This window comes from Maylandia zebra, linkage group LG7 (genome assembly GCF_041146795.1).
Source record: "Maylandia zebra isolate NMK-2024a linkage group LG7, Mzebra_GT3a, whole genome shotgun sequence".
NCBI classification, from domain to species: domain Eukaryota; kingdom Metazoa; phylum Chordata; class Actinopteri; order Cichliformes; family Cichlidae; genus Maylandia; species Maylandia zebra.
In genome coordinates this window covers 29722085-29749504 of record NC_135173.1, presented here as the reverse complement: position 1 = coordinate 29749504, position 27420 = coordinate 29722085, and the positions used below count along the sequence as shown (strand labels likewise).

The window sequence follows — 27420 nt, the reverse complement described above, 5'->3', positions numbered from 1 at the left end:
CAAACAGCAAATATTGTCAAAAAAAGTAAGAAATCTTTGGGGGTGCTTTGATTCATTTTTGGAGATGCTGAAGCAACCCCAAAAATGGGCTAAAATCGCCCCTGGTGTGGATAGTTTTGCCGGAAAAAAAACGGCGGAAGAGGGGCAGCCGAAGAGTAAACTTTTAAAAGTAAGTACTGAATATTATGTCACTTATTTATGTGTGAATGTTTAATAACGAAGAACATTAAAACATTACTGTTAGCCACATGTCGGCAAAGTTATGTGACATTAGCGATGTTTGTACTAATTTGGTTCAATATGTAACCCGTGTAATTGTTACGCCTGCTGTTCTGCGTTGTGTTTTGGTGTTGAAGCAAGAGGCAGGAGACAGTGTCGAATCTTTGGCTCTTTACTGCACATCTGCAACACAGAGACACATGTTCGATCCGTGCGTGTCACGCGACTGCCCGTAACCCTCTCCTCCGGCCATGCTGAAAGGAGCTGTGCCCTTAATGTACATTAATGTAACGAACCAAATACAACAAATTATTTCAAACCATTGACTTAAACTCTCGAAAAACAAAAAGCACAAAATAAACAATATGTCACTAAAAAACATCAAAACAACTTATAAGAACAATAAATGAAAGACTGCATCTCCAAAACATAAAAACATCTCCATACCTGCAACACAGAGACACATGTTCGATCCGTGCGTGTCACGCGACTGCCCGTAACCCTCTCCTGACGAAGAAAGAAAAGGTGCATGCTGTTACACAAAAGGAGAGACTGACGCGAGTAAACTCTCAAGCCGCTAGCGATACGGACTAGCTTAGCATGCTAGCATATTAGCCGAGTTCTCGGCTATAACTCATTATAATTGTGTATTAATGAACTCGTCCTCCACAAAACTTATCCCAAATGAGTCTCTTAACGATAAACAAAACCGCGGCGGTACGGTCGTATTCACACTGAAGCTTGGGATCCGAACAAACTTTGATTAACCGAGAGCAACGTGGCAGTGACTTACCTCCGGCCATGCTGAAAGGAGCTGTGACCGGGGCACACATGCACGCGCCTACGTCACCACGCAGCGCACACACGCACATGAACGCACACAGACCGAACACACAGATAGGAGAGTGAGATGCAAAAAAATGACATATTTATTCCAAAAAAGAAAGTATTTTGGGTGAAATTCACAAGTGTTTAACACATATGTTACATTCACCCCCCCTGAATTTCACCAAAATCACTACACATCTGAATGGTACTGCAGTACCAAGAGGCACAACGACGCTGAACTACCATCACCTCCGGAACAGGTAACCCAAGGATCTTATCCCATAGTTCAGTTAGAAACTATCCATAAATGGATTAAAAGAAGTTGGATAGGTTGATCAGGCCTCCAACCCTTTCAGAACACAAAGGTGCAGCCTACACCTCATCAAACGTGGTCCCATAAAACGCCCAGGGTGGGTGTCATGATGCCTCAAGCAAGTACAACACATTCATAATACGCAATGGGATGACCCAAAAAAACAGTCTATGTCAGAGGCCGAGCCTCCCGTGGCGGTAACAGGCCCCATGTAATAGGCTTCTGGACCATGTTTTCTATCAGCCTGTTGACTGACTTTACCACCCGACCTGCTCTGGTAACCACTCTGCTTCGAACATTGGCATGGTCAGAGTCATGTCTTGGCAAGTTGGATGGCTGCTCAGTATACGGCTGACCAGAGGTCTGATTGATGTCTGAACCAGAAACAGGAACAGTCTGCGGAACAACAGCGTCCCCATGACAGGCACCTGGAACAGAATCTGTGCCAGACTGTGTCGAATCAGAGGTAGCGGAACAGTCAACCGGAGTAGGAAGAGCAAAGTGCTGGGCCTGACCAGCAGGGCTTGCTGGAATGTCCGTTGTGCAAGTCTGAGAATCAGGTGGGGCATTGTCCACATCCGCACCATCACATGAACCATGCTGACGATCCGTGGACTGTGAGGCATGCTCTCCTGCCGCGGAATCCACATCCACTCCATGGCTCAAATCCGAAAGGACCCACAAAGAAGTCCTTGCTGCGGTAGACTCTGTCCCTAGACTGCCAGGGTCCTCCAGATCCCCATCAGCACTGAGATCCCCCTCACTGGAGAAAACGTCTAAGGACTGACTTCCCAACGAATCCTGGACAGGAAGGAAACTCACGTCCAACAGAAGGTTTCTGTGTACAACCTTACTCTGGCCTGAAGAGTCACTGATCCTGTAAATGTGGGTCCTGGGATGCCTCTCCACAACAGTGTAAACCTGAGGCTCCCACTTGTCTGCAAGTTTCTTCTTGCCCCGCTCGCCTTTATTGGCAAGCAGGACGCGATCCCCAACGTTCAGAGACACACCTTTGATTTTCTTATTGTATTGACGAGCCTGATGCTCCTGCTCATTGCTGGTGTGCTCCCGGGCGATCTTGGCAGCCTCAGACAAGTATGACAGAAGAAGCTTGGAGTAGCCGTTAAAGTCCACCACAATGGGATCATGCAAAACAGACTTGAACATAACGTCGACCGGTAGTCGTGGGACACGGCCGAACATCAAGTAGAATGGGGCATATCCAGTAGTCTCGTGAACAGTTGCATTATAAGCAAAGGTCAATGTCTGAATCTGCTGCGGCCATTCCTGTTTGGCTCTGAGAGGGAGAGCTCGCAGCATGTTGCCAAGTGTGCGGTTGAACCGCTCCGTGCCCCCATTGCCCATAGGGTGATAAGCCGTAGTGTGAGACTTGGCAACGCCCGAAATCTGCAGAAGCTCAGAAAATAATTCACTCTCAAAGCTGGGACCTTGGTCTGAGTGAATACGCTCAGGGAAACCATATACACAAAAAACACAGTCCCATAACTTTCTGGCAACCTGCTTGGCAGTCTGATTCTTGCACGGGAAAGCAAAGGCCATTTTCGTGAAGTGGTCAGTTGCCACAAGCACATCAACAGAGCGCTTCTTTTTGTCCTCTGCTGACCAAAAGTCAATGCAGATGAGCTCCATGGGAGCAGAGGTCTTAATGCTCTCTAATGGGGCTCGTGCTGCAGGCTCTGGAGTCTTGGCAAGTATGCACCTTCCACAGCACCGAACATGCTCCTTCACATCCCTCTCCATATTGGGCCAGAAAAAACGTTGCCTTGCTAGGTGGAGGGTGCGAACTTGACCCTGGTGCCCTGCCAAATCGTGGACACCTTTCAAGGCCTGCACCCGTAAATTCACTGGCAACACCAACTGGAGTCTCTTTGTTTTGCTCACAGGGTCTCTCGTCTCCCTGTAGAGAATGCCATCCCGAACCTTGAGCCTCTCCCAGTGCTTCAATAGGGCCAGTGCCCTGGAATCCATACCATGTCTCTCACGCCTGGAAGGGTGCCTCCTGCGGGCTACGAGTGGCAGGACAGCGGAGATGACGGGATCTTGAAGTTGGTGGTCCTCCAGCTCATGTAAGGTAAGTGATGGCAGTACATCATTGCCAACTGGTTGCAACTGCTGAACAAGGTAGAGAAGGGAGGCAGCTCTATTCTCCGCAGCGGTTTCCCAGTAATCATGGTGAACCAAGGTAGCCGTGACTTCCGACGAACTGTAGGAATCTTCTGAGGTCAGAGCTGGAACAGGTTGTTGGGCAACCTGAATATTTTGGACACCAAACCTGAAAGCGTCCTGCACCTCATGAGCCGCCGCACCTTCTGCATTCCGCACCAAGTGCTCGTAGGGCTCCTGAAGCAAGCGCCCACCAATAGAATAGGTGAAGGGGTCACGACTGAGTGCATCTGCTACAACATTCTTTCGACCTGGGATGTACCTCAAATCAAAGTTGTAGGATGACAGCTTGGCCACCCACCTTTGTTCATAAGCGTCCAGCTTGGGTTTGGTCAATACATGAACGAGCGGGTTGTTGTCAGTCCACACTGTGAACTGGTGCCCCTTCAACCAGTGGCTGAACTTTTCAGAGATGCTCCACTTCAGGGCCATGAACTCAAGGCGATGGGCTGGGTATCGCTGCTGTGACCTGCTTAGTGCTTTGCTCGCAAAAGCAATAGGGCGTGCCTTATCCCCGTCGATAGGCAATTGTGATAAAACCGCTCCCAGTCCATCCAGAGAAGCATCCACAGACAAAATAAACGGTCGTGAAAAGTCAGGGTGAGCCAACACGGCACAGTTAAGGAGGTCGTCCTTCAGTTTATGAAAGGCCTTGTCACATGCAGGGCTCCAATCTGCAGCAGTCAACTTCCTGAACATGCCAGCACCCCTCCCAGCGTGACTAGTCCGTCCCTTCCTCTTCTGACCAGCCGTCAGAGCAAACAGAGGCTTGGCAATGGCTGAGCAACCAGGAATGAAGCACTGATAGAAAAAGACCATTCCTAAAAAGGACTTAATCCTTTTCACAGAAGGAGTGCAACCATCCTTCTCCATTAGAGCCTCCTTTGGCATCTTGGAAATCACTTCCACCTTAGCTGGGTCCACAGCCACTCCGGTCTGGTCGATGACATGACCAAGAAACCTGACTGACTTCCGCAGCAGATGACACTTCTTTGGACTCAACTTGAGATTGTTGTCTCTCAACCTTTGAAAAACAGCTCGGAGCCGGCACAGGGCTTCCTCTTCAGTGGGAGCAAAGACCAGGAGGTCATCCAAGTAGCAGAGCAGACTGGTGAAGTTGAGGTCACCAAAGATGTTCAGCATCATGCGCATAAATGAAGCTGGGCTATTGCAGAGCCCTTGTGGCATCCGGTTGTATTCGTAGAGGCCAACAGGCGTTGTGAAAGCGGTGTACTTCTTATCCTCCTCACACATTGGAATGTTGTAAAACCCAGAGGTTAAGTCCATCGTGCTGAAGAAGGCATTGCCCCCAAGCGCGGCAAGGCAATCCGCTTGGTGAGGGAGTGGATGCGCATCCTTAAGAGTCCGCGCATTCAACCACCTGAAGTCCGTACAAATCCGCAATCCGCCATCCTTTTTCCAGACCATGACGAGGGGGGATGCATACTCGCTGATGGATTTGCGAATAATCCCTTTCTCCTCCATGTCAGTGAGTACCTGCCTTAGTTGTTGGTAATGAGCAGGGGGTACTCTTCTGTAAGGCATACGGAATGGGCGTTCATCAGTCAGGTGGATCCGATGTACAAAGCGTTTAGCTTCACCACAGTCAAGCGGGTGTCTAGAGAAGATGTCCTCATACTGCTCAATTAGCTCAACAAGCTCTCTCTTTGATTGTAAGCTGGCATGGCATGAGTCAATGTCAAGATCACCCAAACCTAGGGAGCACAACCTGTCATTCAAGTCAGCCTCAGTAGCAGCTGGCCCACTGACTGGTACCTGGGCCATACTCGCCATCTTGCAGGAGTCCTGCTGGAAATCAAGGTCCTCCACCGCAAGGCAAGATGAAACGACAGCAACCCTCGAGTTGCGTTTCAAGGTTAGTGGTTTTGAGGAGAGATTGGTCATCTTCAATGGCACCCACCGATCACCCCACATGGATGTGATCACCCGGCCAACAAGAACGTCTCTCGGCCCAGACCCAGAGGTGCAAGGTTCCACGATGATCGTGCTGCCTGGAGAGACTGGCACATTGCTGGGCAGCCTGCCCCATACCAGATGCTCACACCGTGGGAGTAGTGTCACAGCACGAGGCAGTTTCACAGTGCCAATTTTGTCAGGAACCTCCTCACCCCTCCATCTGGTGGTGCACGACATCATGTCCAAGAAGTGCTCATAGTCAAGAAGCGAGTGCTTGCTTCCCACAGACACAAGCTTCCAATAGTCATCAGAATGTTTCATAACTCGCATCAGGTACTTGAGAACATTGGAGCCAATGATGAGCTCATCACGCTGGCCCGACACTACCAAAACTGGTACAATGCATTTCACACCGTGGACAGTAAGTGTCAAGTCATAAACGCACTTTGGGTGGGTCTGCTTCCCACCACAGCCAACCAGCACAATACGTTCGGCCGACTGCGGTCCACTCACAAGAGCCCCAGCCTCTCTAAGTGACTTCTCGGCCTCTTCACTCATAGTGCAAGCCATAGACCCGGAATCCATCATGCCCCTCAAGTTAACCTTGTTATTCACTGCAACTTGGGTGTAGAACAATTCACTAAATGTAGGCACTACTGCTGGTCCCTGAACCACGACACGGTATCCCTCTGGCATTGTTGAACAGGTGTTGACATAAAGAATTTCGAGATCCGATTCATCATGATTGAGGGTATTAGGTTCATCCCCCACACTGCCCCTCTCCAAGTGTGGGTGATTCAGTTTTCCGAAGGCCAACCCTGCCTCGCGACAGCCCCGGCCTCCCGTCCCTCACGACGACTGTGACAGTCCGTTTTCCAATGACCAGGAGCAAAGCATGCAAGACAGAGATTCTCTCTCCTGCAGTGCATGTGAGTGGAATGACCAGTGTTGCCACAGACCTGACAACTCTTCTTAAGAAAGGGCCCGCGGGTAAAACGCTGCGAAGGTGCAGATGCAGGGACTGTAGTCTGCACATTCTGACATGCAATCACGCGATCCAAGAGGCCGATCAGAGCGCGCATGCCAGTCACATCAAAAGCTTGGGTGTTAGTCGAACCAAGCTCGCAACCAACTGACTGCTGACTAGATTGAGTGGACACAGTGTACGTTGGTGACTGTTGGAACTGAGGAGTAGGAGTAGGCACCGGACAAGAAGACACTGACGTCCCAGAAGGACAGGTTGTCGAAACATCAGCTAGAACAGGAGTGAAGCAAGCTGCTGTGGGCGAAAGCTGACAAGTAAGGTTTGAGGCTGGTGCTGTAGGCTGAGACTGCAAGGCGACACTGGCCTGCCCAGGCTGTGATGCCATCGCTTCTTGAGGCACAATAGAGCAGTTGTGGCTAACCTCTCTCCTCTGTGAGGTGTGGAAACTGCCCTGACTGCGTGCCCTGAGTTCACGCTGGAAGCTATCAATGCGTTCTTGAACCTCAGTGGTTGTCCACTCCTCAGCTGCTTTGATGCTGAGCCTGTTCAAGAGGATGGGGTCAGGGCAATACTTGATGAACATCATCGAGACCTCACGCCCTGGATCCTCAACATTACGCCCCTGCCTACGCAAGCACTCGTCAGCAGCGTCAATAGCATTGTTTAGCCTTATCCAATATTCCATCACTCCCTCATGTTGTAATGGTTTCGTGTTATAGAAGTCAGCCATAGGCATAGAAGAGTAAGTCAATACACTAAAGTGCTGTTTCAGAATGTCAAATATCAAATCAGGAACCTGGACATGGTCAAGTGAGGGGTTGTGACGTAGGGTGACCCTCACTACATCCTTAGCCTTCCCCATCAACCTAGCCAATATGTCACGTGATCGCTGATCTGTTGGTGTGTTGCGTTTTACAAAGTACATTTCCATCATTTCAACCCATTCATGAATGGAAAATTTATCACTGCCATCACCCCTGAAAACTGGTGGCTCCTTGACGTCTGATTGCAAGACGAGTTTCACCCCAGACAAATTTAGCTCAGGGGGTCCCTGCTCAGCCTTAGAGCTTTCAGTAGGCATACTGGTCCCCTTATCACCTTGCAGCTGGGCTACAATGGACTGACCAATCTGATTGGCCAAATCTGAGATGAGTGTACTCAACTCAGCACTGCCAGCTGTCTGCGGGGTCTGAATGTCACAGGGGGGAACCTGGAGACGAGTGGAACAAAACTTGGGAGCAAATGACACACCAACTTTAGGTGTCTGAACCCCATCCCCAAGAAACCACCCTCGCCCCATACCAACATTAGAGGAAACCTCCCCATCAGGAACACCAGTTGCCTCTGAACCAGATGCTGACTCCATAATGATGAATAAAGCACAATCACAAGAAACAAGATTCCAAATAGTGCAACTGTACAAAAGCAAACACAGTATTCTTAACTAACACTTAATGTTATTCAGGATGAGAATTGAGCAGATTAAATGTCCAAGCTCATTCAAAAAGTCCCACACAAGTTAGGAAAAGCAACCAACTTGGAACGAGGGCAATTATGAAGAGCTCCCCACGGTGATCGAGATGACGTCGATGCTTGATGAATCCAAAGGGTCACGGCACCAATGTAACCCGTGTAATTGTTACGCCTGCTGTTCTGCGTTGTGTTTTGGTGTTGAAGCAAGAGGCAGGAGACAGTGTCGAATCTTTGGCTCTTTACTGCACATCTGCAACACAGAGACACATGTTCGATCCGTGCGTGTCACGCGACTGCCCGTAACCCTCTCCTCCGGCCATGCTGAAAGGAGCTGTGCCCTTAATGTACATTAATGTAACGAACCAAATACAACAAATTATTTCAAACCATTGACTTAAACTCTCGAAAAACAAAAAGCACAAAATAAACAATATGTCACTAAAAAACATCAAAACAACTTATAAGAACAATAAATGAAAGACTGCATCTCCAAAACATAAAAACATCTCCATACCTGCAACACAGAGACACATGTTCGATCCGTGCGTGTCACGCGACTGCCCGTAACCCTCTCCTGACGAAGAAAGAAAAGGTGCATGCTGTTACACAAAAGGAGAGACTGACGCGAGTAAACTCTCAAGCCGCTAGCGATACGGACTAGCTTAGCATGCTAGCATATTAGCCGAGTTCTCGGCTATAACTCATTATAATTGTGTATTAATGAACTCGTCCTCCACAAAACTTATCCCAAATGAGTCTCTTAACGATAAACAAAACCGCGGCGGTACGGTCGTATTCACACTGAAGCTTGGGATCCGAACAAACTTTGATTAACCGAGAGCAACGTGGCAGTGACTTACCTCCGGCCATGCTGAAAGGAGCTGTGACCGGGGCACACATGCACGCGCCTACGTCACCACGCAGCGCACACACGCACATGAACGCACACAGACCGAACACACAGATAGGAGAGTGAGATGCAAAAAAATGACATATTTATTCCAAAAAAGAAAGTATTTTGGGTGAAATTCACAAGTGTTTAACACATATGTTACATTCACCCCCCCTGAATTTCACCAAAATCACTACACATCTGAATGGTACTGCAGTACCAAGAGGCACAACGACGCTGAACTACCATCACCTCCGGAACAGGTAACCCAAGGATCTTATCCCATAGTTCAGTTAGAAACTATCCATAAATGGATTAAAAGAAGTTGGATAGGTTGATCAGGCCTCCAACCCTTTCAGAACACAAAGGTGCAGCCTACACCTCATCAAACGTGGTCCCATAAAACGCCCAGGGTGGGTGTCATGATGCCTCAAGCAAGTACAACACATTCATAATACGCAATGGGATGACCCAAAAAAACAGTCTATGTCAGAGGCCGAGCCTCCCGTGGCGGTAACAGGCCCCATGTAATAGGCTTCTGGACCATGTTTTCTATCAGCCTGTTGACTGACTTTACCACCCGACCTGCTCTGGTAACCACTCTGCTTCGAACATTGGCATGGTCAGAGTCATGTCTTGGCAAGTTGGATGGCTGCTCAGTATACGGCTGACCAGAGGTCTGATTGATGTCTGAACCAGAAACAGGAACAGTCTGCGGAACAACAGCGTCCCCATGACAGGCACCTGGAACAGAATCTGTGCCAGACTGTGTCGAATCAGAGGTAGCGGAACAGTCAACCGGAGTAGGAAGAGCAAAGTGCTGGGCCTGACCAGCAGGGCTTGCTGGAATGTCCGTTGTGCAAGTCTGAGAATCAGGTGGGGCATTGTCCACATCCGCACCATCACATGAACCATGCTGACGATCCGTGGACTGTGAGGCATGCTCTCCTGCCGCGGAATCCACATCCACTCCATGGCTCAAATCCGAAAGGACCCACAAAGAAGTCCTTGCTGCGGTAGACTCTGTCCCTAGACTGCCAGGGTCCTCCAGATCCCCATCAGCACTGAGATCCCCCTCACTGGAGAAAACGTCTAAGGACTGACTTCCCAACGAATCCTGGACAGGAAGGAAACTCACGTCCAACAGAAGGTTTCTGTGTACAACCTTACTCTGGCCTGAAGAGTCACTGATCCTGTAAATGTGGGTCCTGGGATGCCTCTCCACAACAGTGTAAACCTGAGGCTCCCACTTGTCTGCAAGTTTCTTCTTGCCCCGCTCGCCTTTATTGGCAAGCAGGACGCGATCCCCAACGTTCAGAGACACACCTTTGATTTTCTTATTGTATTGACGAGCCTGATGCTCCTGCTCATTGCTGGTGTGCTCCCGGGCGATCTTGGCAGCCTCAGACAAGTATGACAGAAGAAGCTTGGAGTAGCCGTTAAAGTCCACCACAATGGGATCATGCAAAACAGACTTGAACATAACGTCGACCGGTAGTCGTGGGACACGGCCGAACATCAAGTAGAATGGGGCATATCCAGTAGTCTCGTGAACAGTTGCATTATAAGCAAAGGTCAATGTCTGAATCTGCTGCGGCCATTCCTGTTTGGCTCTGAGAGGGAGAGCTCGCAGCATGTTGCCAAGTGTGCGGTTGAACCGCTCCGTGCCCCCATTGCCCATAGGGTGATAAGCCGTAGTGTGAGACTTGGCAACGCCCGAAATCTGCAGAAGCTCAGAAAATAATTCACTCTCAAAGCTGGGACCTTGGTCTGAGTGAATACGCTCAGGGAAACCATATACACAAAAAACACAGTCCCATAACTTTCTGGCAACCTGCTTGGCAGTCTGATTCTTGCACGGGAAAGCAAAGGCCATTTTCGTGAAGTGGTCAGTTGCCACAAGCACATCAACAGAGCGCTTCTTTTTGTCCTCTGCTGACCAAAAGTCAATGCAGATGAGCTCCATGGGAGCAGAGGTCTTAATGCTCTCTAATGGGGCTCGTGCTGCAGGCTCTGGAGTCTTGGCAAGTATGCACCTTCCACAGCACCGAACATGCTCCTTCACATCCCTCTCCATATTGGGCCAGAAAAAACGTTGCCTTGCTAGGTGGAGGGTGCGAACTTGACCCTGGTGCCCTGCCAAATCGTGGACACCTTTCAAGGCCTGCACCCGTAAATTCACTGGCAACACCAACTGGAGTCTCTTTGTTTTGCTCACAGGGTCTCTCGTCTCCCTGTAGAGAATGCCATCCCGAACCTTGAGCCTCTCCCAGTGCTTCAATAGGGCCAGTGCCCTGGAATCCATACCATGTCTCTCACGCCTGGAAGGGTGCCTCCTGCGGGCTACGAGTGGCAGGACAGCGGAGATGACGGGATCTTGAAGTTGGTGGTCCTCCAGCTCATGTAAGGTAAGTGATGGCAGTACATCATTGCCAACTGGTTGCAACTGCTGAACAAGGTAGAGAAGGGAGGCAGCTCTATTCTCCGCAGCGGTTTCCCAGTAATCATGGTGAACCAAGGTAGCCGTGACTTCCGACGAACTGTAGGAATCTTCTGAGGTCAGAGCTGGAACAGGTTGTTGGGCAACCTGAATATTTTGGACACCAAACCTGAAAGCGTCCTGCACCTCATGAGCCGCCGCACCTTCTGCATTCCGCACCAAGTGCTCGTAGGGCTCCTGAAGCAAGCGCCCACCAATAGAATAGGTGAAGGGGTCACGACTGAGTGCATCTGCTACAACATTCTTTCGACCTGGGATGTACCTCAAATCAAAGTTGTAGGATGACAGCTTGGCCACCCACCTTTGTTCATAAGCGTCCAGCTTGGGTTTGGTCAATACATGAACGAGCGGGTTGTTGTCAGTCCACACTGTGAACTGGTGCCCCTTCAACCAGTGGCTGAACTTTTCAGAGATGCTCCACTTCAGGGCCATGAACTCAAGGCGATGGGCTGGGTATCGCTGCTGTGACCTGCTTAGTGCTTTGCTCGCAAAAGCAATAGGGCGTGCCTTATCCCCGTCGATAGGCAATTGTGATAAAACCGCTCCCAGTCCATCCAGAGAAGCATCCACAGACAAAATAAACGGTCGTGAAAAGTCAGGGTGAGCCAACACGGCACAGTTAAGGAGGTCGTCCTTCAGTTTATGAAAGGCCTTGTCACATGCAGGGCTCCAATCTGCAGCAGTCAACTTCCTGAACATGCCAGCACCCCTCCCAGCGTGACTAGTCCGTCCCTTCCTCTTCTGACCAGCCGTCAGAGCAAACAGAGGCTTGGCAATGGCTGAGCAACCAGGAATGAAGCACTGATAGAAAAAGACCATTCCTAAAAAGGACTTAATCCTTTTCACAGAAGGAGTGCAACCATCCTTCTCCATTAGAGCCTCCTTTGGCATCTTGGAAATCACTTCCACCTTAGCTGGGTCCACAGCCACTCCGGTCTGGTCGATGACATGACCAAGAAACCTGACTGACTTCCGCAGCAGATGACACTTCTTTGGACTCAACTTGAGATTGTTGTCTCTCAACCTTTGAAAAACAGCTCGGAGCCGGCACAGGGCTTCCTCTTCAGTGGGAGCAAAGACCAGGAGGTCATCCAAGTAGCAGAGCAGACTGGTGAAGTTGAGGTCACCAAAGATGTTCAGCATCATGCGCATAAATGAAGCTGGGCTATTGCAGAGCCCTTGTGGCATCCGGTTGTATTCGTAGAGGCCAACAGGCGTTGTGAAAGCGGTGTACTTCTTATCCTCCTCACACATTGGAATGTTGTAAAACCCAGAGGTTAAGTCCATCGTGCTGAAGAAGGCATTGCCCCCAAGCGCGGCAAGGCAATCCGCTTGGTGAGGGAGTGGATGCGCATCCTTAAGAGTCCGCGCATTCAACCACCTGAAGTCCGTACAAATCCGCAATCCGCCATCCTTTTTCCAGACCATGACGAGGGGGGATGCATACTCGCTGATGGATTTGCGAATAATCCCTTTCTCCTCCATGTCAGTGAGTACCTGCCTTAGTTGTTGGTAATGAGCAGGGGGTACTCTTCTGTAAGGCATACGGAATGGGCGTTCATCAGTCAGGTGGATCCGATGTACAAAGCGTTTAGCTTCACCACAGTCAAGCGGGTGTCTAGAGAAGATGTCCTCATACTGCTCAATTAGCTCAACAAGCTCTCTCTTTGATTGTAAGCTGGCATGGCATGAGTCAATGTCAAGATCACCCAAACCTAGGGAGCACAACCTGTCATTCAAGTCAGCCTCAGTAGCAGCTGGCCCACTGACTGGTACCTGGGCCATACTCGCCATCTTGCAGGAGTCCTGCTGGAAATCAAGGTCCTCCACCGCAAGGCAAGATGAAACGACAGCAACCCTCGAGTTGCGTTTCAAGGTTAGTGGTTTTGAGGAGAGATTGGTCATCTTCAATGGCACCCACCGATCACCCCACATGGATGTGATCACCCGGCCAACAAGAACGTCTCTCGGCCCAGACCCAGAGGTGCAAGGTTCCACGATGATCGTGCTGCCTGGAGAGACTGGCACATTGCTGGGCAGCCTGCCCCATACCAGATGCTCACACCGTGGGAGTAGTGTCACAGCACGAGGCAGTTTCACAGTGCCAATTTTGTCAGGAACCTCCTCACCCCTCCATCTGGTGGTGCACGACATCATGTCCAAGAAGTGCTCATAGTCAAGAAGCGAGTGCTTGCTTCCCACAGACACAAGCTTCCAATAGTCATCAGAATGTTTCATAACTCGCATCAGGTACTTGAGAACATTGGAGCCAATGATGAGCTCATCACGCTGGCCCGACACTACCAAAACTGGTACAATGCATTTCACACCGTGGACAGTAAGTGTCAAGTCATAAACGCACTTTGGGTGGGTCTGCTTCCCACCACAGCCAACCAGCACAATACGTTCGGCCGACTGCGGTCCACTCACAAGAGCCCCAGCCTCTCTAAGTGACTTCTCGGCCTCTTCACTCATAGTGCAAGCCATAGACCCGGAATCCATCATGCCCCTCAAGTTAACCTTGTTATTCACTGCAACTTGGGTGTAGAACAATTCACTAAATGTAGGCACTACTGCTGGTCCCTGAACCACGACACGGTATCCCTCTGGCATTGTTGAACAGGTGTTGACATAAAGAATTTCGAGATCCGATTCATCATGATTGAGGGTATTAGGTTCATCCCCCACACTGCCCCTCTCCAAGTGTGGGTGATTCAGTTTTCCGAAGGCCAACCCTGCCTCGCGACAGCCCCGGCCTCCCGTCCCTCACGACGACTGTGACAGTCCGTTTTCCAATGACCAGGAGCAAAGCATGCAAGACAGAGATTCTCTCTCCTGCAGTGCATGTGAGTGGAATGACCAGTGTTGCCACAGACCTGACAACTCTTCTTAAGAAAGGGCCCGCGGGTAAAACGCTGCGAAGGTGCAGATGCAGGGACTGTAGTCTGCACATTCTGACATGCAATCACGCGATCCAAGAGGCCGATCAGAGCGCGCATGCCAGTCACATCAAAAGCTTGGGTGTTAGTCGAACCAAGCTCGCAACCAACTGACTGCTGACTAGATTGAGTGGACACAGTGTACGTTGGTGACTGTTGGAACTGAGGAGTAGGAGTAGGCACCGGACAAGAAGACACTGACGTCCCAGAAGGACAGGTTGTCGAAACATCAGCTAGAACAGGAGTGAAGCAAGCTGCTGTGGGCGAAAGCTGACAAGTAAGGTTTGAGGCTGGTGCTGTAGGCTGAGACTGCAAGGCGACACTGGCCTGCCCAGGCTGTGATGCCATCGCTTCTTGAGGCACAATAGAGCAGTTGTGGCTAACCTCTCTCCTCTGTGAGGTGTGGAAACTGCCCTGACTGCGTGCCCTGAGTTCACGCTGGAAGCTATCAATGCGTTCTTGAACCTCAGTGGTTGTCCACTCCTCAGCTGCTTTGATGCTGAGCCTGTTCAAGAGGATGGGGTCAGGGCAATACTTGATGAACATCATCGAGACCTCACGCCCTGGATCCTCAACATTACGCCCCTGCCTACGCAAGCACTCGTCAGCAGCGTCAATAGCATTGTTTAGCCTTATCCAATATTCCATCACTCCCTCATGTTGTAATGGTTTCGTGTTATAGAAGTCAGCCATAGGCATAGAAGAGTAAGTCAATACACTAAAGTGCTGTTTCAGAATGTCAAATATCAAATCAGGAACCTGGACATGGTCAAGTGAGGGGTTGTGACGTAGGGTGACCCTCACTACATCCTTAGCCTTCCCCATCAACCTAGCCAATATGTCACGTGATCGCTGATCTGTTGGTGTGTTGCGTTTTACAAAGTACATTTCCATCATTTCAACCCATTCATGAATGGAAAATTTATCACTGCCATCACCCCTGAAAACTGGTGGCTCCTTGACGTCTGATTGCAAGACGAGTTTCACCCCAGACAAATTTAGCTCAGGGGGTCCCTGCTCAGCCTTAGAGCTTTCAGTAGGCATACTGGTCCCCTTATCACCTTGCAGCTGGGCTACAATGGACTGACCAATCTGATTGGCCAAATCTGAGATGAGTGTACTCAACTCAGCACTGCCAGCTGTCTGCGGGGTCTGAATGTCACAGGGGGGAACCTGGAGACGAGTGGAACAAAACTTGGGAGCAAATGACACACCAACTTTAGGTGTCTGAACCCCATCCCCAAGAAACCACCCTCGCCCCATACCAACATTAGAGGAAACCTCCCCATCAGGAACACCAGTTGCCTCTGAACCAGATGCTGACTCCATAATGATGAATAAAGCACAATCACAAGAAACAAGATTCCAAATAGTGCAACTGTACAAAAGCAAACACAGTATTCTTAACTAACACTTAATGTTATTCAGGATGAGAATTGAGCAGATTAAATGTCCAAGCTCATTCAAAAAGTCCCACACAAGTTAGGAAAAGCAACCAACTTGGAACGAGGGCAATTATGAAGAGCTCCCCACGGTGATCGAGATGACGTCGATGCTTGATGAATCCAAAGGGTCACGGCACCAATGTAACCCGTGTAATTGTTACGCCTGCTGTTCTGCGTTGTGTTTTGGTGTTGAAGCAAGAGGCAGGAGACAGTGTCGAATCTTTGGCTCTTTACTGCACATCTGCAACACAGAGACACATGTTCGATCCGTGCGTGTCACGCGACTGCCCGTAACCCTCTCCTCCGGCCATGCTGAAAGGAGCTGTGCCCTTAATGTACATTAATGTAACGAACCAAATACAACAAATTATTTCAAACCATTGACTTAAACTCTCGAAAAACAAAAAGCACAAAATAAACAATATGTCACTAAAAAACATCAAAACAACTTATAAGAACAATAAATGAAAGACTGCATCTCCAAAACATAAAAACATCTCCATACCTGCAACACAGAGACACATGTTCGATCCGTGCGTGTCACGCGACTGCCCGTAACCCTCTCCTGACGAAGAAAGAAAAGGTGCATGCTGTTACACAAAAGGAGAGACTGACGCGAGTAAACTCTCAAGCCGCTAGCGATACGGACTAGCTTAGCATGCTAGCATATTAGCCGAGTTCTCGGCTATAACTCATTATAATTGTGTATTAATGAACTCGTCCTCCACAAAACTTATCCCAAATGAGTCTCTTAACGATAAACAAAACCGCGGCGGTACGGTCGTATTCACACTGAAGCTTGGGATCCGAACAAACTTTGATTAACCGAGAGCAACGTGGCAGTGACTTACCTCCGGCCATGCTGAAAGGAGCTGTGACCGGGGCACACATGCACGCGCCTACGTCACCACGCAGCGCACACACGCACATGAACGCACACAGACCGAACACACAGATAGGAGAGTGAGATGCAAAAAAATGACATATTTATTCCAAAAAAGAAAGTATTTTGGGTGAAATTCACAAGTGTTTAACACATATGTTACAAATAGTTGACGTTAATCTTACAGAGAATGTGATGATTTTATGGATATTTAAAGTAAGCACTGAGACAAATTTAGTAATGCCAACATATTAAAAGAACAATATTTGTCTCTCATATATATAACACAGTTATATATATACAGTGTCAAAGAAACCTGTCTTTGAGTGAAGATTTAAGGTGACAGAAAATATAAATAATATAAACAAATGCAGCTTGAATCTTTACTGAAGCTCAGTATTTGACACAGAGTTCATTTACTGCTGTAATAACTAATAATGATTGAAATTATAACTTTAATATTGGCCATATTATATTTACATTACCAAAGTGAGATGACTTTGAGTCTCATGAACAACATCAGCTAATTGTTATTTACTAGCTAATCTTAAATGACTGTTCAGTACAGAAGTGAAGCCCAATAATCATGATTTCACAGTCCCGTGGTCTCAGCCTCTGATACTTATCAAATCAAAGCTCATGTAGAAACAAACAAACACACGAACAAAAGATTTTCTCCTTCATTTCTGTCAAATAAAGCTGTATGAAACGTTTCCAGTTGTTAGTGTTATGGTTGCTAGGCAACCTGGGCAGCGCAACGGAGGCTAGACCGTCCCATTTCACAAGCCGTCTGGGTGCTCAGCACCCCCAAAGCTTTGATCCTACAATAGCCCCTGGTGTGTACCAAGTGACACTTTGATAGATGCACATGATCATCAGAAACTTTTAGGAGTCAAAATGACGCCTCAGCCAAAATTTTAAGACACCAGATTTTAGGAAAGACTAATCCGGGAAACTAAACCATAACTGCTGCTTATTTTCTATAAATGCCTGAAACTGTTTCAACACTGTCTTTACTTCAAAACCACAAAGATCACATCAGAACTCCTGTTTCTACTATTTGCTTTTGTTTTTTTGTTTTTGTTTTTTTTTCCTGGATGAGATGTTTATTAATGTAAAAATATAATATAATATAATGTTCCAAAAAGTATAATGAATTTGCTATAATTTTTAATAATGTTGTCTGATGAAGTGTGTCAAAATTTATTCTGAGATTACAATATTTCCGTCTTTGTTAACAAAGGACAAGCACTAGAAATATTCCTCTGAAAACAGCTGTTCCACATTTCTTTTTTAAAAGAGTAAATCTTATTGTTTTCATCCGGAATAACCTGGATTGATCTGAGATCATTTATTTTTCGTATCCTCTGTCTGTGATTAGTCTCTCAGGTGCGACGTCTGGCGGCAGGTAGGCGCCAGAGCGGCTGTCATTGCGTCATCCGTGTGCGCCGGCAGTATTGGTGCTGCGACACTGCTCCAACTTTCCGTGACACCGCACACCGTCCAGAGCACAGCATAACCTAATCCGCCTTTTTACCCCCGAGCGGAGCGACACAGCGGCGGAGGAGCTGTGGTCCGGCTCCGAGTCGCCGTGGCAGAGACACGTGGTCAGAGACGGACTTCCGCTGGGTTCAAGCTTTTACTCTTTTATTTCTAACGTCTAGCAGTGGAGACATGTCCAGATCCGCGAAGAAGAACGGCATACCTGACAGGTGCGTGTCAGCCTACAGCTCCGCGCATGCACAGGTATAACTAAGAGTCCGGGGTTTATTACAAAGACGGTTATTAATAACAGCTTCATGAACCTGAGAGCCTCCAGTCTGCTGCTGTGTGACCTCATGACAAGCGCACGGTCTTACGAGTAACCGCGATTACATCATCACACACGTAAACAAATAATGACCCGCAGGTAAATATAAAAAATAAACATCTAGCGCATGATCATAATGACGTCACCGATGTGATGTTTAAAGGGTTTTACACTGAGCGTTCATGTGTAATCTGTGATCATCAAGCAGCCACGCCTGCAAAGGAAACACGAGTGGATTATTTCTAAAGATTATTTTAAAAAGTTCAGCTGTGTGTGAAATAAGTAAATAAAGAGTTATTTAAAAGAGCTACAGGAAAGCTACATGGAAGTTCACTGTTATTTTGGGAACGTCTTTGAACATCTATAACCGTATCTTTAAACTGAGATGTTAATGTGAAAGTTCTCTCTCAGGTGAGAGTAACGGCAGTAGAAGTAAGAATCGGGCATCTTCAGGTTTCCATGACAATGCTGACTGACTGTTCGTGTCCTGCAGGTGGCTCGATTACTCGCCGGTTGGAAAACGCCTCCGCGGGACTCGATTCATCGCCTTCAAAGTTCCTCTGAAGCAGGTCAGTGTGTCATCTGAGCTTCCTCCCCACAAATGCCTCGCTCAGCGTCACTCATGATCATGATCATCATCTTCTTCTTCTTCTGTGCAGTCTCTGAACCGCCAGCTGCCGCACTCTGATGTGTTTGGCCCCTGGGAGCTGCTAGATGCTGTCAGCAGCGAGGAGGAGGAGCTTGGGCTGATCATCGACCTCACTTTCACCACACGTTACTACAGGCTCGAGGTGAGCACAAGATCTTGCATTTATAGACAAATCGATCAAGTCTGTGTTTACTGATCAGTGTTATTGATTATGCTGCTATTATTCCACCTGACCACAGACACACACGAACACACAGACAGACGCACTGCTTATCCCACAGAATGTATATAAAAGATGGATTTTCTCCAGGCGTTCATTCTCTTTCAGAGCCTTATCTGGACATTAGAGGAACTGCAGCTTTCTGATGATGATAAAGTAAACTGTGTGTGTGTGTGTGTGTGTGTGTGTGTGTGTGTGTGTGTGTGTGTGTGTGTAGGACATTCCCAGGTCCCTGCTGTGTGTGAAGATCTTCACGCGAGGTCACGAGGTTCCCAGTGATGACACCATCCTGAGCTTCAAACGCGCCGTCTGCAGCTTCCTGCGGGAGAATAAGGAGAACGGTGAGAGCAAGCTACTGTGAACCTCCCTCGCTGACACAGGTTTAAGTCTGATCTCCTCCTTCACCTCCTGCTGCTCTGCTGCTCCTGCATGACTGCCATGTTTTGCAGATTTGAGGCTGCTCAGATTTTAGATTTGGGGACTTTTGGGAAGAAAATCAGCTCTGAGCATTTTAATCAGCTGCTGTCTCACAGGAGCTCTCCTCCTCTTCCGATGAGGAGGAGGAGGAAGTCTGCTGGGACTTCGGGCTCGCAGGCAGCTGATTGGTCAGATTTCAAGCAGTCACATGACGAGGAGCTGCTGGTTTCCTACTTCAATCAAACCCGTCATGCTGGCTGTGGTCACATGACTTTTAGGCTTTGCATGAATGAGATCGTGTGCGATTGGCATTGTGTCCTTTAATAGGAAACCACAGTAGAAGAAGTGCGATCTGAGCTCTAACTGTGGCTTGTGTCTCCTGCAGATAAGCTGATCGGCGTGCACTGCACCCACGGCCTGAACCGTACCGGGTACCTGATCTGCAGGTATGTACAAACTTAAGCCTGCTGGTTGGCTGGACTCAAGGGTGTGGGCGGGATCTAACTGCCACGTGTCACCTGCAGGTATCTGATTGACGTGGATGGGATGGACCCCAGGGAGGCGGTGCAGCGTGAGTCGGCTTCTTGTGTCCATATTTCATATTCAGTGTTGGGGAGTAATGGAATACATGTATCGGCGTTACGTATTTAAAATACAACATATGAGTACATGAGTACATTAAGAGGCTCAAATGCCTGTTTCTCAATCTCACGGCCCATGTCACCACTACTTGCAGCCGCATAATGACGTGAAGAAATATTTTTTAAAATTATTATTCAACAAATGACCCACCAGAAACGAGAGCTGGAAGCATGTAAATAGAATAATAACCACCGCAGCCAAGAAGAGTGCCTGACGAGCCCAGTTGTAAGTAAGCTGTTAAGACTCAAATCAAATCAAATCAAATCACTTTTATTGTCACATCACATGTGCAGGCACACTGGCACAGCACATGCGAGTGAAATTCTTGTGTGCGAGCCCCACAAGCAACAGAGATGTGCAAACACAACAACACAAACGAGCAAAATACAAGAATGGCCAACCTGAAACTAATAAATATATGTACAATATATAATAGTGTATGCATTTCTGGATGTGTATACTAAATATTTTCCTACGTGTGTGTGTGTGTGTGTGTGTGTGTGTGTGTGTATACACATTTTTACAAATTAAATAGTAAAAAAAAAAAATAATAATAATAATAATAAAATATATAAAATATACAGAGTTGAATATGTGCAAAACAAGTGGCATTTATATACAGTGTGGAGTGCATAATGTTGAAGTTCCAGTAGTGAAGCTGAGGTGTCTATGACGTGTTCAGCAGTCTGATGGCCTGATGGAAAAAGCTGTCTCTCAGTCTGCTGGTACGGGACCGGATGCTGCAGAACCTCCTTCCTGATGGAAGCAGTCTGAACAGTTTATGGCTGGGGTGACTGGAGTCCTTGATGATCCTCCCCGCTTTCCTCAGGCAGCGCTTCCTGTAGATGTCTTGGAGGGAGGGAAGCTCACCTCCAATTATCCGTTCAGAGCACCGCACTACTCGCTGGAGAGCTTTGCAGTTGTAGGCGGTGCTGTTGCCATACCAGGTGGTGATGCATCCAGTGAGGATGCTCTCAATGGCACAGTGATAGAAGGTCCTGAGGATGCGGGGGCTCATGCCGAATCTTTTCAGTCTCCTGAGAAAGAAGAGGCGCTGCTGTGCCTTCTTCACTGTTTTGTTTGTGTGTACTGACCACGTAAGATCCTCAGCCAGGTGTACGCCAAGGAACCGGAAGCTGCTCACTCTCTCCACAGCAGCGCCGTTGATGGTGATGGGGGTGTGTACTTCTCTGCACCTCCGGAAGTCCACTATCAACTCCTTTGTCTTTGCGACGTTGAGGGTGAGATGGTTGTCTTGACACCAGTGGGTCAGGGTGCTGACCTCCTCCCTGTAAGCCGTCTCATCACCGTTGGTGATAAGACCCACCACTGTAGTGTCGTCCGTAAACTTCACAATGATGTTGGAGCTGTTAGTGGCTGTGCAGTCGTAGGTGTAGAGTGAGTACAGGAGAGGGCTCAGTACACACCCCTGTGGAGCACCAGTGTTCAGTGTGATGGGGGATGAGGTGATGCTGCCCAGTCTGACCACCTGGCGTCTGTCAGACAGGAAGCTAAGGATCCAGCTGCAGAGGGAGCTGCTCAGTCCTAGATCCTGCAGTTTCCTGTCCAGCTTCGAGGGAACGATGGTATTGAATGCTGAGCTGTAATCTACAAACAGCATTCTCACATACGTGTCTCTCTTCTCCAGGTGTGACAGGGCAGTGTGTAGTGTCAGGGCTATGGCATCATCAGTGGACCTGTTGTGGCGGTATGCGAACTGTAGAGGGTCCAGTGAGTCGGGTAGTGCAGAGCAGATGAAGTCCCTGGCCAGCTTCTCGAAGCATTTGCTTACGATGGGGGTCAGGGCTACAGGTCGCCAGTCGTTCAATGAGGAGATGGTGGAGGATTTGGGTACAGGGACGACGGTGGCCATTTTGAAGCAGGCTGGGACTACAGACAGAGAGAGGGAAAGGTTGAAGATGTGCGTGAACACTCCAGCCAGCTGAGCCGCGCATGACCTGAGGACGCGGCCGGGAATCCCGTCCGGACCAGTAGCTTTGCGTGCGTTCACCTTCCTGAAGCACTTCCGCACATCCTCCTCAGACACAGTGTGCGCACTGACGTCATCCGCGGTGCGCACACTGTCCGGTCTCATGGTGTTCGCTGTGTCGAATCTAGCGTAGAATACGTTTAGATCCTCACACAGAGAGGCCGTGGACTCGACTCGACTGTACGCTGTGCTCGTGTTTTCCTCCGAAACAATAAGTTCCGTTGGAGCAGCCTTTCAACGCCTCTCTCTGTCTCTCGCTAGCAAAGTTGACCCAGACAACAAAGTACCGTTATTGTCGGGCTATAAGCCGCTACTTTTTGCACAAGCTTTGAACCCTGCGGCTTTTAGTCAGGTGCAGCTTTTCTATGGATTGTCCATGATTTTTGTCATATCGTAAGACGATTTGTTTTGTTTGTTCCGCTGTTGTACGCCACTACGTTGCCTGGCGGAAGGATCGGGGTTCAAGAGTGGTATGTTGGTCACGTGTCCATCCGCCAGGCAACATAGTGCCATACAAGTAACGCGAAAAACAAACTTCAAATTAACGCTACGCGTTCAGCGGGAGTCGTGGATGACGAGCGGCGATAAACTTGCGAAAAGCAAGTTATGCTCAACTCCACCGGTGGATTCTGACAGCGTGGAAAAGTGTGAAAACATCCACGATCACCAACGGATTTCGAAGGGCTGGACTGCTGCATGATGGAGAGGAGGACACCGCCACGGCCCTTCAGAGGGTGTTCGACTCCGACACTGACAACGAGGATTTCTTTGGTTTTGAAAGTGACAACGAAGGAAAGAAGCTGAGAGTGGATGACGAAGCCATCCTGAGCCTGTTTGTATCCGACACTGGAGAAGAGGACTTTGGTGGTTTTAGTGCGCAGGAAGATGGTGAATGACTGACTTTTCTTCTTGTTAAAGCCGTGTCACTGCACCTGAGTCTATTTTTCTGGTGTGCTGTAGGTTATTGTTATGTACTACATTTGTTACTCATTTATGAAGCACAGTACATGTTTCGTACTTGTAATTACCGCTACTTGTACATATACCTAAAAAGTTATGCAAATATGTACCATAACTTGTTTTTCAAAATATTAATAAAAGGGGTGTGTCTCCAAACAGCCATCTCTTTCCTGACAATTCCCTTTGTGCATATTCTCTTACATATGATAAGTCAACATTGAAACACCTGCGGCTTTTAGTCAGGTGCGGCTAATGTATGTACAAAACAGGATTTTCCCCTGATTTTAGCTTGTGCGGCTAATATTCAGGTGTGCTTTGTAGTCCGGGAAATACGGTAAAGCTATTTTTCGGCTACGAGCCCGACACGAACCCGACGTATTAGCCAGAGGTCCCTTTACTACGGTTCGGAGCCACGGACCTGTTTTATATACGCGTGGAATAGTTTTACGAGATCGCTGCAAAAAGTGCAGCCTTACCTAATGTCCACCTACTGTTACTCATTTTGTATTAAGATTTAAAAATCTAGTCGGTATTGGTATGGCGACTAACCTTCAGTAATAGTAATAAATCACACAGCAATAGTACATTCATGTAGTTGTAAAAAGCATAATAATATATTAAGTAATCTAAAGTATTCAGAATACGTTACTCTCATTGAGTAACGTAACTGAATACGTTACAAAATACATTTTGGGCCATGTATCCTGTAATCTGTAGTGAAATACATTTGAAGAGTAACCTTCCCAACACTGTTCATATTTCACGTGTGAAGCATGTGTAAGCATCGTCTCTCTCTGCAGTGTTTAACTTGTCCCGCGGTCACGCCATCGAGAGGCAGAACTACCTGCATGACCTGCAGCACGGGCGCAGGAGGAGGTGAGGCTCCCCCCCACTCACTGCACCCACACGAATTATTCAAAATCAACAGATAGACTCTTTAGAAATATCCTAAAGACAAAAATATTTCAACTTTAATTTTTTTGTAGCAAACAAAAAAATCAAATAACAGCCAAAAAAAAAAGAATATTAAACAGTCTCAAATATTTTACAGCAGCAGTCCCCAGCCCCGGGGCTGGTCCATGAGGCGTTGAGGCTCGGGTGTGAAATGTATGTTTTTTTGGGATTTTTGGGGGTCTTTATCGTCTTTTTTTTTTTTTTAATACCAGTACTAGTTTCATTTTGTTGTATTTGTCTGCGACACCTTAAAGGCCAATCCGTGAAAATATTGTCGGACATAAACTGGTACAGGGCGCAAAAAAAGTTGGACTTGGACTGTTTTACAGTATAAATTATGAATATAAGGGTTAAAGGAAGTTTAAAATGTTGTAAAATATCAACAGAAATTCCCTTCATGTGTTTTCATAATCAGAATGAATTCAAAATATTTAAATGGTGCAGAAGTTTTCATAGAATATTTTAAAATATTTGTGTTTAACTGCTATGCGTTTGCATGGGTTCCCTCCGGGTACTCCGGCTTCTTCCCACAGTCCAAAGACATGCAGTTAGTGGGGATAGGTTAATTGAAAAATCTAAATTGCCCATAGGAGTGAATGTGGGAGTGAGTGTGAGCGTGAATGGTTGTCTGTCCCTGTGTGTTGGCCCTGTGACAGAGTGGCGACCTGTCCAGGGTGTACCCCGCCTCTGTCCCTATGACAACTGGGATAGGCTCCAGCGCCCCCCGCGACCCTGAAAAGGATAAGCGGAAGTGAATGGATGGATGGATGCTATGAAATAATAAAAATATTAAAAATGAAGAGAAAAAATACTAAAACACGACAAAAACATTTAAAAATGTAAATATCTCAAATTATTCATCAAAGAACAATCAACACATTTCCATACTCAAAATGTTTGTGAAAGTTTCTTTTGAGGAAAAACGAATGTTCTTCAATTTTATTTGGTTATTTATTACAGTACAAATAAAATATTAGAAATACATATCTGATATATTTTTAACCACAGTCTAAGCTCGCCTTTAGAAATTGTATTTACAGTTGTCATTTTCGTCTTGCTCTGAGTCGTCATGCCGACTAACTGCTGCGCTCTGATTGGTTCCTGACTCTTTCTGGTCCATTGTCACAGTAACGAAGGGATGGAGGAGGTGGAGCAGGAGCCAATGAGAGGTCAAGCTGTTCATCGCCCGCTTTCCAGCTTGCCAAGCGATGACTGCGATCAGAAGAGGCGCGAACACGCTCAAAAGTCCCGGCACCACAGGTAGGACGACACACCTGAATATGTTCATCAGTCATAGAAGGAAGGAACCAAGTTTAATAAACGTCAGAGAATCATCATTACATCCTGCTGCTTTCAAATTCACTCATTACAGAAGTGAATAAAGTTTTTTAACCCTTTAAAGCCGGTCGAAGTGGGCATCCTCCGTTTTGCGTAACTATTTTTAAATCCTTGTAGCACTGCAACCACGTGAGCTAGCGCAGTAAATGTTTTTTGCATATGAAACCGGAGGAGTTGTACTTACATCTAGGTCACAGTTTCCTTCCACGTATAGCTTTGCAAAGACTGCATAAAAAGCACTTGCAGCAACAAAAACATAATATTCCAGAAACACGCTTTGCCGATCCGATCAGCTGTTCATAACACTTCCTACGTCCATCAGCGCGAACTATCGCATGTCCGCCATGACCTGCCCGAAACCGGACGTGACGTCATTTTGCGGAAATGTAGTTTTTTTACCATCAGGGCCTCATGAGCCTATACTGGTGTTTTTAAAAGTTGTGTTTGACTTTATGACTTTCTGTATCGTTTCTGGGATGCTTAGGACTCATATTACACTGCTGGAAATAGTTTATTTTGATGCATATGGTGTTTTGTTTTTTTTGCAAATTTACACTATAATATTTATTTTCGTTTTTCCTGCAGTATATAAAAATTGGTGTATTTCAAAAATAAAACTATGAAGACACTCAAAATAAATTTCCTGTGGTGGGAAACTATTTTGTGCAACTTTTTTGTATTTACAGTTTTGAGGGATAAGCCTCTTAAATTTCTCTAACTAGAAATATATGTTAAAAAAACAAAAACAATTTTAATTTTTTTGTAGTTTATTGCACTTTTCTGCAATTTATGTAATTACTATGCACTTAATGCATACATATTATTGAAATTTGGGCTATAATGGTTGTATTGATGTATATCAACTTGAAATGTTCCCAAAAATGGCACTACAACATGTAAAAATATAATATTAGCTCCGGCGGACTTGGTTCTATGGTAGGTCTTAAAGGGTTAAATGATTGAAATATAATCTTGTGTGTGTGTGTGTGTGTGTGTGTGTGTGTGTGTGTGTGTGTATGTGTGTGTGTGTGTGTGTGTATATTCTTAAATAAAACAAAAAAATTATCAATTTTCCATATATTTAAAAATATGAATAAAAATATTTTCTTTTTTTTTCAAATGAAAAAAGACCTCCACGACAAGGGAACGTCCACCTTCATCACCGCCCTCCTCAGGGTGACTTTCTCCCCCCTCCTCCACCATCGCTCAACCCGTATCGATGGACACGTCCTCAGGCGGATAATCAGTGGAGGAGACCGCCACACTTGGAGGATAGCCGTGTGGGGAACCCTCAGTGGAGGCCAGGCGCCACAACGCTGGACACGTGGAGAACTCCTCCTCCTCCGATCCTCCCTCGCTACTCACCACGCTGGACTGCTGAAGGCTATGGAGTGCCTGAGGAAGAGTGGGCGGGGCCACAAATGAGACACAGCGACAGCAGACACATACGGGGAGGCAGAGCAAGCGGATACGACCACTAGATTTTATTTGATAGAAGAAGAATGGACTGAGGTGATGTGGCCTTTTAAGGATGTTAGTGTTTGAATGAGAATATTTAAACAGGAATTAAAATTAACGCTGCTGAAGTCCACTTCAGCCAATCACAGCGCAGTTCAAATGTCGTCATTATTACTTTGATAACCTCGCTCTAGCTTCCAAGACTGACATTTGATGTGCGTGTGTGTGTGCCACATGTCTGAAGGTCAGAGTTCAAGGTGAAGAGTGGAGAGTGATTTAAAGTTTCATGTTTTCATGAGTGAATAAGAAGAAAATGAAACATGTTGTTTGTGTGCTTGTTTTATTAAATGAAAGCTGAAAATGTTGTGTGTCAGTAAATTATAAACTGGTATGAAGTGGTGTGA

General features: G+C 47.1%; 1 protein-coding gene across 2 annotated transcripts; it reads left to right on the top strand.

The window, feature by feature from the left end:
• Positions 1 to 29: 29 nt before the first annotated feature.
• On the top strand, positions 30 to 27377 carry dusp11 (dual specificity phosphatase 11 (RNA/RNP complex 1-interacting)). 2 transcript variants are annotated; one of them, XM_076886224.1, is made up of 10 exons: positions 30 to 169; positions 17960 to 18290; positions 18882 to 18957; positions 19048 to 19179; positions 19475 to 19598; positions 20060 to 20120; positions 20199 to 20245; positions 24067 to 24142; positions 25349 to 25480; positions 26688 to 27377. In XM_076886224.1, the coding sequence occupies exons 2-10, from the start codon at positions 18253 to 18255 to the stop codon at positions 27037 to 27039; spliced, it is 1038 nt and encodes a 345-aa protein (XP_076742339.1). In that variant the 5' UTR covers positions 30 to 169; positions 17960 to 18252; the 3' UTR covers positions 27040 to 27377. The 2 variants fall into 2 exon arrangements, with proteins under 2 accessions (XP_076742339.1, XP_004556183.2); XM_004556126.6 differs by lacking the exons at positions 30 to 169; positions 17960 to 18290 and adding an exon at positions 18352 to 18487.
• Positions 27378 to 27420: the final 43 nt, after the last annotated feature.